This window comes from Sarcophilus harrisii, chromosome X (assembly GCF_902635505.1).
Source record: "Sarcophilus harrisii chromosome X, mSarHar1.11, whole genome shotgun sequence".
Classification (NCBI taxonomy): Eukaryota; Metazoa; Chordata; class Mammalia; order Dasyuromorphia; family Dasyuridae; genus Sarcophilus; species Sarcophilus harrisii.
Genome location: NC_045432.1, coordinates 78,301,515 through 78,320,103, shown reverse-complemented (window position 1 = coordinate 78,320,103; position 18,589 = coordinate 78,301,515). Strand labels below are relative to the sequence as shown.

Here is an 18,589-nt window from a genome sequence, read left to right as displayed (position 1 = left end):
CCTGGTTTAAATCTCACCTTGGCAATTTGCAATCTCTGAAATCTTGGGCCCATTCTGGGCCTCAGTTCCATGTTCAGTAAATTGAAGGAACAGACTTGATGACCCCTAAAGGTCCTTCCAGCTCTAAACACTCAACATGTGTTTAAGAGCCCACAATTGCTAGAGCAACAAGGGCAAAAATGAAGCGGTCCTTGCTGTGAGGTCACAGGCTCATTCTAGTTTTGAACCAATGGGAGCTTGACAATGCCAACACAGCTGCCGGTCTTGGGACAAGCTCCCCGCCCTGCCACGAGCTAATCACAGCTAAATGGATGCCTGTAGGAAGCCAAGCACACTCAGTCACACCAAGACTCTTGGGACTGAGAGGTGACCCCTCCCGAAGTCAAATAATCACATTCGGGCTGAACTTCTGGTGCTAAGGGACCTAAGAGGGATGGAGCGTCAGGGAAGAAGCTGGTACTTTTAGCATCCCTCCAGACTCTATTTCCCATCTCCCTGCCTTTGCACTGGCAGGTCCTCCCTCCTCACCTCCACCTCGCAGAATCTCATGAGACCTTTCCTGATCTTTGTTTTTGGGGCCCTGGCACCTAGCACCTACTCTGGCAGGTGTTTAACAAAGGCTTCTTCATAAGATCACAGGATTATAGCTGTAGAGCTGAACAGGGCCTTAGAGGTCAGAAGTTCAATCCTCTCATTTTACCACCAAGTTGCCCATGGTCAAATTTGTTGATGGATGATGACTGGATTGATAATCATCCATGACCTGCCTCAGCATGGGTATTTCCCAAGGCTCAGCCTGGGCCCTCCTCTCTCTTTTAGAGAATTAGTCAGCTCTTGCGGGTTCAAGTAGCATCTCTGTTCAAATCTCGATGTACAGCTCGACTGTCTCACCTCAACTCCAATCTTCCATCACCAAGTGGAAGCTGAACATCTTCTCCTGGATGTCCCATAGCAAGCTCAACTCAAAGCACGTGGCCAGAACTTCCCTTTATATGTTCTCTATTCCAGCCGCATCATAGGCATATGATAAAAGCACACCGGCCTTGAGCTAGTCCCTACACTGGACCTCTGGCCAGGCAGGCCCTTCTTCCTTCCCTCCTCATCCCAGACTCCCAGAATCCCTGTCGTTCGGTTCCAGCTCCCCTCATTAGGAAGCTTTTTTCCTGGATAGTCAGTTATTAAGTATTTCTTAAGCTCCTCAGTATACTGAGTATTGTAGATACAGAAAGAGGCAAAAGCCAGTCCTTGTTCCCAAAGTGGAGCTTAAGTAAAGCTGCACACTAAGAGAGGGAAGCCCGATTATCCTGAAGGCTCCTCCAGAGTGGAGAGCCCTCCCTTAGCACCGATTTGAAACTAATGAGGTTTCCTTGTCAGAAGTGATTCCCCCCCCCCCCCCCCATAGTGCCTCCAGTGGCAGCCACCTCAAAAAGAAAGTTAATTTGATTTTAAGAGAAGCAGCTCGGTTGCTCCAGGCAGGCTCTACTGAAGAGAATTCTCATTTAGTTTAAGGAATAATTTACCATCTACTTAACGGGAAGCTACGTATCCTCAGGCTTTGAGGACTGTGGTAGACAAAAAATAAAAAGGAAGGAAGGAAGGAGGGAAGGAGGGAGAAAGGAAGGAGGGAGGGAAAGAGAAGAGAGAAAGAAAGGAGAGAGAAAGAAGAAGAAAGACAAAAAGAAAGAAAAGGAGAAAGAAAAAGGAATGAAAAAAGACAAAGACAGAAAGAGAGACAGAAAAAAGAAAGGAAGGAAAAGAGAAAGAGAAAGGAAGCAAGAAGGGAAAAAGAAAGACAGAGAGAGAAAGAGGAAGAAAAAGAGAGAGAGAGAGAGAGAGAGGGGAAGGAAGAAAGAAAGAAAAAGGAAGGAAGGAAGGGAGGGAGGGAGGGAAAAGAAAGGAAAGGAAGAAAGGAAGAGAAAGAAAGGAAAGTAAAGGAAGAAAAGAAAAAAGAAAGGGAAAGAGAGAAAAAGAAAGAGAGAGAAAAAAGAGAATGAGAAAGAAAGAGAGAGGAAGGAAGGAAGGAAGGGAAGGAGGGAGGGAGGGAGGGAAAAGAAAGGAAAGGAAAGAGAGAAAGGAAGAAAAAGAAAGGAAAGGAAAGGAAGGAAAGAAGAAAAAGAAAGGGAAAGAAAGAGAAAAAGAGTGAGAACAAAAGAAAGAAAAAAGGCAAATTTCCAGAAAGTCAAGCCAGTCATGCCACGCGGCCTAGCAAGGAAACAGATCCCAGAATTCTGCCAGCTCTGTGTCACCAAACCGGTTAATCAACTTCACTGAGTTTTACCCAAGATAAGCCAGCAGCCAATGGGAGACAAAAGTAGTGAAATAAACAGTTCCAATGTTCGGGCAGTGCAATCACCCCGCTTGCCCCATTGCCCAAAGGGGTCTCACCCTGTTCTGGCTTCCAAAATACCATCAAGTGCAGGAAAACCAACTACAAGCTCAGTGTTGTAGCCAGATGCTCTCCCTGGACACATGAGGCATAATGACCCAATGAGTTGCTATCTGATAAGAAAGGGGAGAGCACACAAGGGATTGGGTACTTCCTGGTTTCAGTGACCACCATACCCCCGAGTGGGAGTCAGCAGAGATTCCTGGGACCCTGGTTCACTAAATGCCCCCAAGGGTCCAGACAGGCCTGAGGAACATCCTTTTGCTCTTGGGGCAGGCTGCTTGGGCCTAGGATACACGGATGGCCACATCCACAAACTGCGGGGCTACAGCTTCACAGGAGGCAGGCAGGCGGTCCACTAAATAGGCCACAAGCCCTGAGGAGTCTCAGCTCTGCCCTGGCCAGTCATAGCTCTTCCCACCCCAGGATGTTGCTTTAGTTTCTTTCCCATGGGCAGCCAGACTCCCTCCTCCCCACCAATCAAATCAGCTTCTTTCTGTTCAAAGCCTTTGGCAGAACTTAGCATTTCCCTGCCAGGACCATACTAGAGTGGCTTCCTTAGCCACACAAGCTTGAGCACTGGCTTGTGGCCCCTGCCACCTCCAGGCTACCCGAATCATCCCATCTTTAATCCCTCCAGGCCAAGCCAGGAAGCCTGAATGGCAAGCTCCATCCTAGGCCCTCTTTGCTTTCTTCTCCCTCGGACCCCCTACACAGACGGCTTCTAGATCTCTACGTAGGGCCCTCCGCTCTCTCCTGAGCTCAAGGCCCACATCACCAACTGCTGTGTTTCCAATGAGATGTCCCGTAAATACATCATGGCCAATATGCCCCAAACAAATCTCACCTTTCCTCCTGGGTCCACCCTGCTGCCTAACTGTCGGGGGCCATCACCCTGCCAGGCTCCCAACTCCTCATCCTCCCCTGCCCGCCCCACTTCTTGCTCTCCCAGAAACCCAGTTCCCAAGTCTGGCTGATTCACCTGGGCAGGATCTCTTCCATCCCTTCCCAGCCCTATGGCCAGCACCCCATCACTGGTACAGGCGGTCACCTCTCACCGGACTAAGCCAACAGCCTCCTCTTTGGGGGCCTCTAATCCATCCTCCAACCAGCTACCAAAGTGACAGCTCTAAGGCACCCATGTGACCAAACCACTCCCCTGTTCAGGCGGCTCCAGCCCAGTGGCTTCCAGTAGGAACCTTTAACATATATTAAAGAGCATTTTCAAGCCTTTCACAATGGGGTGCCAAGCCACCTTTGTAGACTTCTTCCAGCTCAGCAAGCACCACTGTTCCCTCCACAAGGCTTTTGCGGAACCTCTCTTCCCCTAGCGCCTCCCTCCCCCAGAGCTCTAGCGTGGCAGAGCGGACACCCATGACAGATGACATGAAACAGTGAGCAGAGCTGCTTTGGGAGGCAGAAGTCCCGGATTCCAATTCCACCTCTGCCATACGCTGCTTTGTGTGAAGCTTGCCAAGTACCCAGGAAGCAGGTCAGTGGAGCGTCCAGCCTCATCCCCACTCTTCCGTGGGGCTGCTCACGTGGACATGAGTCGTTTCCCCAAGAGGATGTAAGCTCTCCGAGGGTAGGACCCACGCCACGTGTGTCACCAGGAGCTCTCTGCAGGGCAAGAAGCAGAGAGAGCCCAGGAGAAGGGAAGGGCAGACTCTGCCCCATCGCCGACAGGCGGGCAGAGGGGCTCCTGGCAGGCCCGGAGGACACAAAGAGTGCGTCTGGTAGGAGATGGAAGACTGAGCTCACTGAGGGACTGAAGCTGAAATTGGAGCAAGAAAGAAGAATATCTGCAAAAATCGGTGAAATGACGATACTACAGTCAGAAAGCAGCTCAAGGAAAGGGCCACCTTGGCATTCAGGCAGAAAGAAACAGGGGTGGGGGGGGGGCGCCATGGAGCCTGCTGGTATCACATGGCACCCTGACCTGCTGAGGATAAGCAAATGAAGCGTAAGGCCGGGTTCAACACCGTACCAACAGCGGCAGTGTCTCGGGGACTTGGGCGGATTGGACATGTGGCGAGAACAGGAGACACTTTGTTCAATAGAAATGGCCCAAATCAAAGGGTCACGGGGCTAGGACTGTCAAGACAGTAGGTGCCCAAACAAAAACCCTCAAACAGCGGGTACAATCACGGTGGAGAGCAGTTAGGTTACTGCTAAATAATGGTTACAGGAACATGCTACAGACAGAAAAACCAAACGAAGGGACCGGACTCTGCTTTCCCTGAAGAGCACAACGCTGGCCCAGAAGGGGGGACCAGCGATGTGAGGGAACTTGAATTAGCCAGGTGTGTGTGAGGGGCTCGTTCTGCTAGAAGCAGGGCACCTGAGAAATCCCCGAATTCTCTGGGGCATTCATGTCTCCCCCGCCTCCTTTTTATTGCTTTCTTTTTTTCTGGTTATACATGTACATTAATTTTTTTAATATATATTTCTTTATGAATCATGTTAGAAGAGAAAGATCAGAACCAAGGGGAAAAACCATGAAGGAAAAAAAACATAAGAAAAAGGGAAAAAAGTGAACACAGCATGTGTTGATTTACATTGTCTACATCGGGTGCTAATTTCAACTTTGGGGAGGCAGAGGAAGCAATGAGGAAAGCTGCTGTTCTTTCCCTAGGCACAGAGGATCACAGATCTACAGTTAAGAGGGATGCCAGAGGCCTAGTCCAAGCCATGCAGTTCAGAGATGAGCAAACTAAGGCCTAGCGAGGTCAACTGATCTGCCCAACATCCAACAGGTCCTGGGATACCTTGGTCAGCACTCTTTGAGGCCTTCCCGGAGGCCTTGGGAACAGGGTTGGCAGAGACCCCATCCCGGCCTTGCCAGGGTTGCGAGCTCAGAGGCCTCCTGGAAGGCCTTGGTTGCATCACGGAGCCTCTAGATCCCTCCTCCTAATCAAGGTTAAGCGCCTGTATTCACAGTGGGAGGAAATGCTCAATTTGAGTCAGAGGTCAGGAGTAAAATACATCAATGCAGAAAACAGGATCACAAGGGAAACCTATTCTATTAAGCCAGCTATCAAAATAGGAGAAAAAAAAAGTTCCTGGAGCCCAGATTAAGGCTTCCTGATTCCATCCAACTTTGCCATTTTATAGATAGAGAAACCAAGTCTCAAGAAATTAAGGGAGCAGCCCACAGTCATCAGGACAGTAAGTAGTAGCAGATTAAGGATCTGAACCCAAGACTTTTGGCTCCAAACCCACTCACTTTGGCCACAAACTCTAGACTTTAGGAAAAGAAGTCTGTTAGAGCTCAGGGAAAGTACTGAATAGCAAGATCCAGTCCCCTGGCCTGAGGGTCAAAAAGGGAGAGCTGGCCCAAGCGAAACACGAGGCTTTAGTGGGGAAACTGAGAACACAATTCCAGCCCCATCAACAAATGAGAGGGAGACACCCAAAGCATCTGCAGCCTCCACCACCCAGGCCAGGAAGTTCTGCTGCTCAGAGAGCTCAGCTCTCAATGGGACACAGCTTCCAAAAAGTAGAAAGGGGGCACCCAGCTAGCCAGGAGTACAACAAAAGAATGGCTAGGGCCCAGAAGAAACAGGAGCCTCAAGGCGCACGTGACCCGAGGCTCAGAAAACCTTCGAAGGCAGACAACAAGGGCTTTCAAAGCTTCGTGTGTGGTGTGTACTTGTAGCCAGACCCAGAGAGAAATACTGCAGCCATCTACAAGGGGCTCGGAGAAGAAAGGGTCGACTGGCAAAGTCGGAGGCCGAGCTGAGGGTAAGCTAGGGTGGGCTCAGGGACCTGGGAACACTGGCCCTCCTTGTCTTTCCCTTTGTCAAGGGGCTTAGAAGGGGGGCAGCTGGCGAGGGATTAGCTTGGAATGTGGACAGAACAGGCCCAAACTGGCCATGAAATCAGGAGGCTTCCCCATAGGCCGAGAGTGAGCCGGGGAATCACAGCCCCCCCAGCCCCATTCCCCCCAAGCAACTCCAGAGCAGACTGGCCAAGTGGGTCCGGGAAGTCCGACACCAGCAAGGGATGCTGCTAAGGCCTAGGGGACTGTTCTTACAGAGCCCAAGAAAGAACAAAATGCTGAGGCAGGGGCTAACCAAGGTGGGGGGTGGGGTGGGAGGAGGAGTACCAGTCAGACTCTTCTGTAACATTTTCCAATAATGAATGAATGAAAATTGATTTCCTTCTTCTGTGCCAAGCGATGTGCTAAGCAAGCATCTGAGAACCAAAGAGAAAAACCAAGATTATTTCTCCTCTCAAGGAGCCCGTGATCAAAGTGAGGGAGAAGGAAACAAAAACCAGCCAGCTCTAGGTCCTAAGAGCGCATGGCCTCAGGGTATAGCCAGATGGGGCAGATGGGAAGGCTAGCGGGCCTCTGACCCCCCAGATGAATGAACTGGTGACCTTACCACCCACAGGAACTGACAAGTCAGGTAGGCCAGAGGATGACAGCAAAAAGGAGAAGAATGATAATGGAGGTAGCATGTGAGAGAGAGACACAGAGAGGGGAAGAAAGGGTGGGGTAGGAGCAGCTTGTATTTTCAAGGGTCACAAAACATTTACAAGATGACCTCATTTGAGCCTCATCACAATGGGGAAGCCAGGTTTAATGAGTTACCCAGAGTCACAGAGCGAACCTGTGTCTATGGCAGGATTTGAATTCTGGTCCAGCCTGGCAGAAACAAGTATGAGGGGAGGGGCCTCGGTGGCAAAAGGAAGACAATAAAAGGAAGTCAAGATTCCACACAGATCTTAGCCCGTAGGAAACCTGGTAAGGCTCCGGGCCCACGGAAATTCCCCGACCGTGAGGGTTCGAGTTGTGGGCTAGTGATCAGTAAAAGTGGTCGGGTCGGCCGTGCCCTGGAAAGTTCCTAGGACAAGAAATCTGAGCTGGAAGGGCCTTCACAGCCTTACCTGAAAAAGGAAGGAAGTGGCTTCTGCCTCATTCAAGGTCCCCAAGTTAATCAGGGTCACAGTGGGATTTGAATGTGGCTCTTCCAGCCGCTAAGTACATCTGATCCATTCTAGGAAGCTATCCCCTTCATCTGGACAAGAAGTCAGGAGAGTATGCCCCAGGACAAAGGCCTAGGGAATAGAACTGAAGGAGCCTAACAGAACCCGCGGCCATGGCAACTGCTCAGCCTTACCCAAGTGTGAGAGAAGGAAGTTCCAGGGCACTAGGCAGTCACTACCAGAGCGACCTGGACGATGCCGGTAGCCTCAACCGAAAGAGGGATGTTGGGAAGAGGGAATCGGGGTGGCTAAGCCCAAGCAGGCAGTGGGTACTGTGTGCCAAGGGCAGGAATGGGGCTGAAGGAACATCTGGGCTGCAGGGGATGACACAGGGACACAGGTGAGGTTCACCCCCAGCCCTGCTTGGTCCTTGGCACTATGGCTGCTGCCGCCTCATTGTCTTGTCTGGAGGCACCATACAGCTCCCAGCTCCCTTTACCACGGGTGGCCCATAGTGCTAGGTCCCAAGACATAAGGTCCCAAGGAATGCTTGCAAGACATGCATGCAAGGAAACCCAAAAATCTGAGCGTCTTTGCCATGGCAAGAGTCTCCCGCTGTGGGCCCAAGTGCGCAGCCCCTTAGGCTCCGTGGAAAGATTTCAGACTTCTGTGAAGTCAGATGGGGGAAATGCCATTGTCATTTTCATTCACTTCTAGCTTAAATTACTTAACAACCTGATTCTGAGCAGGGGACCAGAAGCCTCAGCAGAAAGGCCGCTTTAAAAGCCAAAAGCCCTAGAGAATGAAGACAACCCTGGGGTTTCAGCCAAGCCCCTCACTGTGACTCCCAAGTCATTCTTCTGTACTTGCCCTGGAGGGAACCTCACCTCCACCAGAGATGGGATTTAGATGGGATTTCTTTAGGAGAGGGAACTCCCAGGAGTGGAAACTCCCTCTACCAAGGTGGGGCGGCACCATCAACTGAGCCGTTGAGCACAAAGTAAAGGGACTTGCAGTCAGTAGGTGTGAGAGGCAAGACCCCAACTTAGAGCTTCCCTGCTCCCAGTTCCCTCCCCACTAGCCCATCTTCCTTCAGGTGGGGGGCAGCCCCATCTGCTTCTAACGAGAGGAAAAGCAAGGGGGCCCTACCCTTGCCGCCCCCAGTCCGGCCTACTACCCAGAATCCAAGGCTAACGGAGAATGCTATGGTGAACACCTACTCCTTAACATATGAAATAAAGATTAAAACAAAATTCTGTTTTTCTTTCCCAATTCCAAGTAAAGGCCATGAATCACCATTATTAATTGCCTGCCTCGTTTTCCTAATGAAAATGTGGCTGCCAAGAGGGACTGGAAATGTCCACATCTGAATGGGCTCCCAGCAGGTTTTTCCAGCCTTGGAGCCTCAGTTCATTTGAGTACACCAAGTTTCCAGGAGGCCAGCCGGGGCTGGTCCGGTCCAGCCCAGCCCGGCCAAGCCTCCCCACAGCAAGCATTTGTTTTGAGAATGTCAGATTTCCAGCCATTTTAGACGATATAGTTTGGATACGTCAGTATCAAAAGGTCAAAGGAGAACAGGCTAAACTGTTCTAGCCAAAGTCCACTTATTAAGTCTTCGGACAACAGGCTTCTCCCCGGCAATGGGCTATTTATGTGAAGTGACCTAGAATAGGGTTCCAAAGCGAATTTGGACTTGTAATATAGTGAGACAACTGTCAGCCCACCTGGAGATGTCTCGGGGATACACGGAGCACCCCTAGCAAAAAGGGAAACATTCAGGGATACATGGAGCACCCCTAGCAAAAAGGGAAACATTCGGGGATACACGGAGCACTCCCAGCAAAAAGGGGGACAAAATTCGGGGACACACAGAGCAGCCCCAGCAAAAAGGGAGACCACATGGAGAACAAAAGAGAAAAAAATATCCTTCTCACGGCTATACTTAAGAAGGATCTGATAAATATAAAATGTGGACTTCGGATTAGCATCGAGAGCTTCCCCTCTTCTGGAGCCCTCTGGGAAGGGCTGCAGAACACTGCTTGGGAGAACATGACCCCAAAACAAACAGCCCTGCCTCACTGTCCCCAAGCAAATAGGATCAGAAAATCCAAGGGGATGGCTAAAATCCAGCCCCTCTGGCCCAACTGTCTCACTTTCTAGAAACACCTTTCCGGCCACAGGGCTCATAGCCCTGGCTAGTTACTATTCCTACCCAGCATATCAAACACACAAACGGTATTTTCTGCCAGGAGCCCCAAGTACAAAGCAAGCACAGGCCAACTGAGATGGGAGCAATATCTGTGGAGGAGGGGGGAAATCTGATTAGTTACAAGAGAAAGGATGTTTTTTTCACCATTTAACAAACTGACCCAGATTCACTCCCCATCCCTAATTCTCCAGGCAAATTCTTGGAAGCAGGGTTACAAATTCCCCTGAAGTCACTACCTCTGTTTAGGCTCATTGTATTTCTTTGGAAAAATCGGCCACATCTCACACACACGTGCGCACACACACACACACACACACACAGAGTGCCATATTTGCAAGCAGAAATGGAGCCAATTTGGTGGTGCCCCATTAGAGAACACCTAGCTCCTGTGGATAGGGCAGGGTGGGCCAGCTTCAGCCTGTCCCCTCCTCACCAAGCTAGGGATCAGGAAAGCGTCACCAACACCTGCTTCCAGAACCCCTCCCCTAAGTTGGGGCCCTCCGCCAAGCCAGGCCCGGAGCCCCAGCCAGAGCTCAGCCAGCCAGCCAGCCAGCCATCTCGGCTCTTGAAGACTTCCAGGGACGGAACTCTCCCTCCCCAAGCAGCCCATTCCATCGCTAGACAGCTCTAATTGTTAGGAACATTTTCCTCCTATGGAGCCAAAATCGGCCTCCAGCTTCCATCCGTCGGGGGGCCCAGGGGCTGAGCAACATGATTCTCATCCGTCTTTCCCCATGACAACCCTTCAAATATTCAAATATTTTATGGTGATCATCATGATCCCTCCCTGCCACGGCCTGTCTGTGTCAGCCTCCAGTTCCCCCCCCCCGGCCCCGTCCACCCCCAGAGTGTGGCCTCAAGGTCCCCTCCCCACCCTGGTCACCCCTCCTCTGGACATCTCAAATCAGGAAGTCTAAAACTTGACCTAATACCCCAGTTGTGGCCTCAGTGGGCCGGTCACTGTCCTCATTCTGGATCCACTGACTCTTTGGGAACTCTGCTGGTGACCCAGCAAGCTTGCGGCCGCTCCTCCAGAAAGGGGGGGCCGGCTCCCTTGGACACCAGATTTTTTTGGACCCCAAATTGAGAAGAAGGGCTTCACGTGGGTCTGGGGGAATCAGAGGGTCGGGGCTAGTGCCCCCTGCAGACTATGTATGGCCTACTTCCTCACCTCCTTTGGGGTGGCCCCCAGTTGGAAGGTTATTAGCACCTCCCATGCTCCTGTTTGCTTCATAGTAATTATCGATGTAGAACGAGCTGCCTTCAGACAGCCACCTAGCACCCGCTAGAGTGGTGAGAACAGCACCCACAAGAAGATGGGCTTCAACAGTAGTGGGGGATATAGGGAAACAGGTACAAAGGAAGCATTCTCTATCTACACTGCACCAGAGACTGGAGACAGACTGAAAGGGAGAAGAGGGAAGAAGCAGAGGGAGGGAGAGAAGCATAGGAGGAAATGGGAGAAAGGGGAGAAGGGACACCCCGCACAATCGGCGTTGTCAGACTGACCCCGGATCAGAGACAAACTGTGACCCAGAAAGCTGACCGCTAGGACTTGGTCCTTAAAAAAAAAAAATCACAAACGGGGAAAAAAGCTCTCTGTACGAGAGCAGCAGAGCTATTTGTAAAAGCAAAAACCTGAAAACGTCCATGTGCGACTGCTGGAGAAAGGCTGAATAAATTATGGGATGGAATATTATGGCGGTGCAAAGACAACAAAGTGGAAGCCAAGAAATATGGAAAGAGTGCTAGGGAGCGACGCCCAGCAAGGAGGGGCAGAGCCCGGGCCCTGGTGCGCACGGCCTCGGCCCCAGCAGAACCAGCCGGGCCGGCCCCAGAGCTGCCGTGTCAGGGTCGGGCTGCTTGGGTCTCCTTTCTGAAACGTGAGCCTCTGCTCCTCATTTGGAATGTTTGTTTGTTTGTCTTTACTGATGGCTAAGATTCGAATAATAAAAAATTGTTGGAAGCAGCCAAAAGTTCCACCGGCTGGTGGGCCGTTCGATCGGCCAGCCAAAGCTTCCCATCAGTGAAGCACATTCACATGGGGCCCTCGCCCAGAACCTTTCCCCCAAAAAGGGAAAAAGCAGCTTCGAGCGCATCCCACTGTGCCGGGGGGAACGGCTCTCACTCAGACCCCATCTCCAGGGCTCCCGGCGCCCTTCTCAGAAGTACGGGGTTCACGTAACAGACATGGAGGGCGGATGCCATGCTGGGGGTGGGCAGCAGTCACAGCTCTGTCCCCGTCCCGGAGGTTCGCTCTCATGAGAAGAGTAAAACAGGGCCCTGGACGGGGAGTGAGCAAATGAAATGGCCCACGCCCAACCAGGCAAAGAGCCACTTCTTTTTCCCTTGACCCCTCAAAAGGAGAGCAGAGGAGGGAATCTGAGCAATCACAGTCCAACCGGCCCTCTCCACCATCTGTACGGAGGAGGGAACTCAAGGCCAGAGGGAGGGGGGCACCGGGGCCATGGCCACCCAAGACGTCAGAGCAACGATTGGAACATTAGCAACCCTGACCCCCAGGCCTCCCTACGTGTCTCCCTATGCACTCTCTGGCTCCGTGGCTGTGCCCGCTGTAGAGCCGGCCCTCAGGACCACCATGCCCGCAGCGGCCCTATCAGCTTATCACTGCTGTCTGGTCTTTGAGTTGCGTCCCATTCTCCATGACCATGGGTTTTCTTGGCAGAGACATTGGAGCAGTTGGCTCCTTCTCCAGCTCATTTTACAGAGGAGGAAACTGAGCCAAACAGGGCAAAGTGGCTTGCCTGGGGTCACACAGCCACGGTGTCTGAGGCCACATTTGAATTCAGATCCTCCTGACTGCAGGCCCCATGCTCTGCCTACCGCACCACCTGGCCATCCCCATCAAACTGACTGGATCATAAATCTGAAGCCAGCAAGGACCTTAGAGATCTTTGGGCCAAATGAGGAAACCGCAGCCGACACAGATGACTCGCCCGGTCACGGCACCATCGGCAGAATCGGAACCCGGATCCTCTGCCCCGGATCTTCCTCAGTGAAGGCTAGCAAGCAGAAGCCAAGAAGCCCGGTGACCCCTTCCCCAAAGAACATGCACATCACCCCAGACAATCCCCCCCCCCCCGCCACATCCATATGGAGGCCACCCTTCTACTCAAAAATCTGTGCTTCTGCCCAAGGTAGAGGCAAACTCCTGCCTCTGTCATTCAAGGCCTTCTCTTACCCACTGTTGCTCCCCATCTCTGCTTCCAGCCCCTCTGTTCAGACTGCCTGGCCTCCCCAAGTGCAGGATTATACCTGCCCCTGGCTCAGCTGCTCACTTCCTCCACATCCTTTCCAACCCAAATCCAAGACTGGGGCCCAAGAACATTGGGGCCCAAGAAGAATCGAGTTCAAAGCCCGGGTCTGACCCATCTGTACGAGCCCAGGGCTTAGCGCAATAACTGGTATTGAGCGGATGCTTGGTGACTGAGTGAGCTTGGATGAGTCACTAAAGTCTCTTGAGGCTGCTTTCCTCCCAAGTGAAGAGTGATGACAGCTCCTGAGATCCCACCTGGACCTCTCAGGGCACTTTCTGGGCCCCTCTGGTACCCCCACATTACTCTGTGTTGAGACTGTTGGTGTGGGCCAAATATGGGCAGCTAGGTCACAACACGGTCAGTAGAGCGTGGGCCTGGCTCAGACACTAAGTAGCTGTGTGATCCTGGATAAGTCACCTCAGCATCCTCATCTGGAAAATGGGCTTGGGGTAGGACCTCCCTGGTATGAGCCAGTGAGCTGGTATTTGTAAGGCACTCAGCTCAGGAGGCAAACTGGCAGTTCGGGAGCTGTCACTGATGATGGTGCTGATGACGATGAAGGGCTCCCACCAGCCAAGTGACATTCAACCCCATCCTCCCGTCCCTCAGGCTCTCACCTCGGAGGTGCCCGGACCCCTGCCCGTCTCTCACCACCCAAACTGAAGCCGGCAGCCCAGGCTAGGCAGTCATACCTGCGGCATCTTTCTCTCCTCGGACATGCCCCTGGCACGCCTTCCTCGTCCCACCCCTGGACGAGCACCATAGCCTGACACCGGGGGGGCCTTGAGGCCCTTCCCACTCAGCTGCCAAACTGCCCTTCCTGAAGCCTGGGTCTTTGTCACCCTCCCTCTACTCAGTCAACTCCGGTGGCTCCCTATCACCTCCAGGACCACACGTAAAAGCCTCTGGCAGCACCCTGCAACCTTCCTAGCCCTCATGTACTCACCCCACCTGGAACTCTTCCATCCAGCCTCCAGGCTATGCCCCGAATATGCCCCTCAAGCTGCTGACCGCCCCCTGCCCCGGCCTGCACTCTTCTCCCTCATCCTCCTGGTTTCCCTGAAGTCGCAGCTAACATCTCAGCTTTACAGGAAGCTCTCGTGCCTTCTGCTTACTTCCTGTTCTCCTGGTCACATGTGTTTGCCTGTTCTCTCTCCCATTAGACTGTAAGCTCCTCGGGGGCAAGGACTGTCTTGTGCCTTTCTTTGTGTCCCCAGTGCTTAACATAGTGTCTGGCACACAGTAGGTGCTTAATAAATGCTTGCTGGCTGACACAAGTGGCAACCCTATGCTGTTATTTCCCTTCTCTGTGAAAAGCAAGGGAACAGCGCTTTAACGGTTAAGTATGTGACCGTGGGGACACGATTTCCCCTCTCAGGGCCCCCAAACAGTTCAGTGAAAAGGTTAGATAGGATTGGGAGCACACCGCCCCTCCTTCAGGCTCTGGCTGCGGCCCAGCGAGCTCTCGGGACCGTTTGGGGCCTGGCCCACCTGGGGGGCCAAGGTAGAACTCCATCTCCCCGTAACCAAGCCCGCCTTTCACAGCAACGCCAGCTGCCCCTAGCTGGTCCTCCTTCTGGGGCCCCCTGCAGGCCTCCATCCCCTCCTGATCACCCAGAGTTCCCCACCTCCCTGCCTATCCAAACTGGCCTGTCACATGTGCGCTTGGACCCTGTGCTCAGGCTGGTGTTACTAAGCCCCCGGGTTAACAGTAGTTAACTCAGTGCCTTCTAGAGACAATATATTAACCCAAAGGAGCGAGCAAAGCTGCTTTTGGGCTCTGGAGAGGGGAGAGGGGAGGGCTGGAGGACACGGGTTAGACTGGCCTCCCAGCATTCTTCCCAATGCCTGAGTAGGTGACTCCCTAAAGCCGGGGTTCAACCTTAACCTAGACTCTGTAAAGTTGGGGAGCATGGGTGGAGTGGGGCATGAGTATTTTGCTCAGTATTTCAACAGAACAGACTTCCTTTGTATCTTATTTGAAGCACTTACTACCTTATTGTGAGAAGGGATCCCCGGGCTTACCCAGACTGCTCAGAGTTCACAGCATAGACAAAGTCAAGGAGCCTCGGGTCAGATGGAGCCCGGCCTCCAAAGGCAGAGGACCTAAGCAAGGCGGGAGCCCTCCTCCCCTGGGTGTGGGGCCCGAGTCTACAACAGAGGCCTCAGACTCTACTCTGAGGCAGTTGGTCCCCAGGGAGCAACACCTCCCCCTGAAGGGCCTGGAAGCTAAGGGACTGCTCCGGGCGGTGTCAAATCCCACAAAGAGAGGCTGGCCTCCAAGGCCGGGACAGCCTTGCCCCTTTCTGCTGGGACCACCACTGAGCATATTCCTCCGGCGAGGGAGCCCCAGGAGACTTTCACTGATTGGTCAGCTCTCTGGACCCCAGAACGTAAGATGAGCAAAAATAACCAGCTTTTCAAAACTCCCATGTGAAGAAAGACCCCCCACATACACAGACACACGCGCTTCCGAACTAACGGAATGAGCTCAAGAACAGGGAGAACCTGCCTTTGGGGGGGGGGGGGGCTGGAAACCCCCATCATAGTGGGGCCTGTCTGACCAGGATCCTCTTTACGCCACAGTCTTGCCAGAGCTCCAACCACCCAGTCCTTCTGACCGGTGTTTCCCTGACCGTCTGAGCCACTGGCAAGCTTGCCCCATTTGGGGTATCCATCATCCAATAACACAAGGTGTCCTGGTTCCCTCTCAGTTCCCCACCCAGTTAAGTGCTCTTCTCCACAGGGCGAAGCCTCTCTAGCCAAAACTCAGGAGCAATCTTTGACTCCTTCTTGGGTGGAATGACCCCAACCCTCCCCCTGCTCCAGGTCGAGCCCTTCTCCCTCCCCCAAGGAGTTGCCCTGCCATACCGCACTCTGGCCAAGAGGAGCTGGGTCCCAAGGCGGTTAACTGCCTTGGATGCAAGCACACACTGGAGAAGGTATACAAGGGAGATGGAGGTATCTTCTGTCAATCACTCTCAATCACATCTTCTAATGGCTAAACAGGCTGTCCCATAATGCAGTGCAATGGGGAAGCCCATGCAAACCGGCATTGACGGCCTCTCAGGGTAGGGTTCTGACCTATCTTTCCTGGTTGATTTCTCCTTATTCCCTTTCACACATTCTCCATTCCAACCAAACTCGTTTCCTAGGTCTTCCTCAAATTCAGTATTCGAACATCCATCTCTTGAGCCTTTGCCCAGGCCTTTCTCCATGTCTGAAATGGCCTTTCTTCTCCCCTCTGCCTCTCAAAAGCCTCAGTTTCCTTCAAGACTGAGATCAAATGGTAGTGCCTGTGGAAAGCCTTTCCTAATACCCCTAGCCTTAGGGATTTCTACCTCCTCAAATGCTATTCATCTGTTTCAATGTCATATCCTTCCCCAGTAGAACTGGGAATAGAAGATGGGAATTCAGACTCGGTCTTCTCACCTGGGTTGGCCTTGCCATTCGCCCTGATGGAAGCCTGCTCCCTAACCTGTCTCCCCCCTCCATGGGAAGTGAGCTACATGAGGTCAGGGGTGCCTGAGGCAGGACCCGGCTCTGCTTTCCCCTTTATATCTGAAGCGCTCAGCGTAGTAGTGCCCGGAATATAGTGCGCACTTAAATGCTTTTCCACTCACACCAGAGACTTGGTTATTAGAAATTTAATTCCCTCCTATCTGAGGTTTCCGGACTTCCCCTCCCCAAGTCTCTCCACACCACCAGGCCAGAAAAAGCTCCTTTGCTGGGTGGCCATATAAACTCAAGGGTGGGCTAGCCACTCTGACTTTTTAGCCTTTGAGATATCTGACTCCTATAAATGAGAACATATTGCACCCATTTGATCCAGCTTCCCGAGATGATCAATTCTCTTAAATTCTTATGTGTATGTTTAAGGGATATTGGATCACTCGCCTTCCAGGGGAAGGAGGGGAGGGGAAGGGAGGGGGAAAAATCAGAACACAAGGTTTTGGGAGGGTGAGTGATGAAAATTATCCATGGATATATTTTGAAAATAAAAAGCTTTAATTAAAAAAAAAAGAAAAAGCAAATACTATTGAGGGGAAAAAATGAAGTTCTTATGTGTATATTTACACACACATACATACACACACACACACACACACACACACACACACACACACACCAGAGATAGATGGATATAAAACAGATCTCTAGAGATCTATTCGAGGGCTCCAGGGTTATCATGAGATGGTATCTGGTTTTATCCACCTTATTTTCATGGGGGAAAAGGGAGCATCAAGTCAACGAAAGGGGAAGGTAAATCTGTTGGCTTACCGACCTGTTCTTCCAAAGTATATGCCGGCTCTTTTCTTGACAAGCCATAGCACGGCCACTCCGGTACCATGGAAAGAGCCTGGACATAACAGGTCAGTGACCTACTTGGAAATCTTGCCACCAGGTAAAGAAATGAGAGCTTTTCTGCTTATGGGGCGCTCTTAGCCTCTGACCTGTAGGATAGTCAGGAAAGCAGTGGACTCAGGGGGCTAAGTGAGTGCTAAAAAGAGCTGCCTGGAATCCCGTCCACGAACCCAATATTCGGGGCCTCCATCAACAGTATTTCAAGAAGCCACCCAGCAGATATCACCTAATCCAACAAGTCAAGCCACTCGGCTCTTTGGGAAGGTCTTTTGTGGCTCCCTTACCCTGATGGAGCCATCAGCCCGCAGCAGTTTGGAAAACCAGACACACTCTGTGGGGCTAGACGGAGAGGTTCAGTTCGTTATAGATGGGGCCACTGACACTTACATGACACGTTTCTCAAGCTAAAGTCATGTCTTCCACACCGTATGGCTCAAAACTCGGAGGTCTCAACCAAGTACTTCTACAAATACTTTTTGGGAAACTCCGAAGTTTGGTTTCATGGCAGTTGAGGAGACCCCCCCAGGGATGCTCCTTCTAGGTATTCCCACGACCTACTTCGGGGAGGGCTTGGCTTCTTGCCTAGGAAAAAAATGCAGGGATGGCTCCTGGTTTTTTGCAAGACCCTGCCCTGTTCATGCTTAATATCCCTTCAAGCAACATCATGGAATACTCGCCCGAGCCGGGGTATTCCCAGAACTCAGTCAGTAATCCACTGTAACCCACGACTTGCTCTGGCTTCTTTCAGGCACCTAATATTTAAGAACGATCATGTAATGGACGTGTCGCTCACCGGTTCCTCCAGCTTCTCCAACTACGCACTAAGTGGAAAGATCAGAAAACAAACTCCCGGACCAAACAGCCCAGGACCCCACAAAAATGTCTACACTAAATTAGGATTTAATGCTATACCCTCTGACGTTGGAGGGTCTCGATCCAAGAATCTGGTCTAACGACATTTCTGAGTCTTTTGCAAAACCTCAACCGAAGCGATTATCCCCCAAGTAACACAAGGACCCAGCCATATGATGAATTTCTCCTTGAGCTAAGTTCCAGGAAAAAGCTGGTGTCTGCCAGCAAGTATGTATGCTTTCTTTGATCAGAAAGTTAACGTTATATAACCCAGTGTCTTGCCCTTGTCGGCTTGCCACAGCCAGCAAACCTCAGGCCAGACCGGTCACCCAATCAGCTTGTCTCAGGTGCCCGGGAGGGAGCTCCCGGGGCCGGCTCCCTTTCCCCGGCCTTTGGAAAGCAGTCCACCTTCCCCGCTGGCTAAAGTCTGGGTCTCTTGGCGGGGCCACCCCTACCTCATATCACTGCGGCCTGTTGCCGGCCTCAGAGCCTTCTGGAAGTAAGGGCAGGAGTTCTAAGGAGGCAAAAGTGAAATGCTATTTGCTATATTCACGGTTAAGGACACCA

At 52.0% G+C, this 18,589-nt stretch overlaps 1 protein-coding gene across 1 annotated transcript in view; it reads right to left on the bottom strand.

Moving 5' to 3' along the window:
- CLCN5 (chloride voltage-gated channel 5) overlaps positions 1-7,451 on the bottom strand; it is a 78,719-nt gene extending 71,268 nt beyond the window's left edge. The window contains 1 exon segment of the mRNA XM_031944624.1: positions 7,280-7,451. Coding sequence (XP_031800484.1) covers positions 7,280-7,311 — 32 coding nt within the window. The 5' untranslated portion in view covers positions 7,312-7,451.
- Between the last annotated feature and the right edge of the window lie 11,138 nt (positions 7,452-18,589).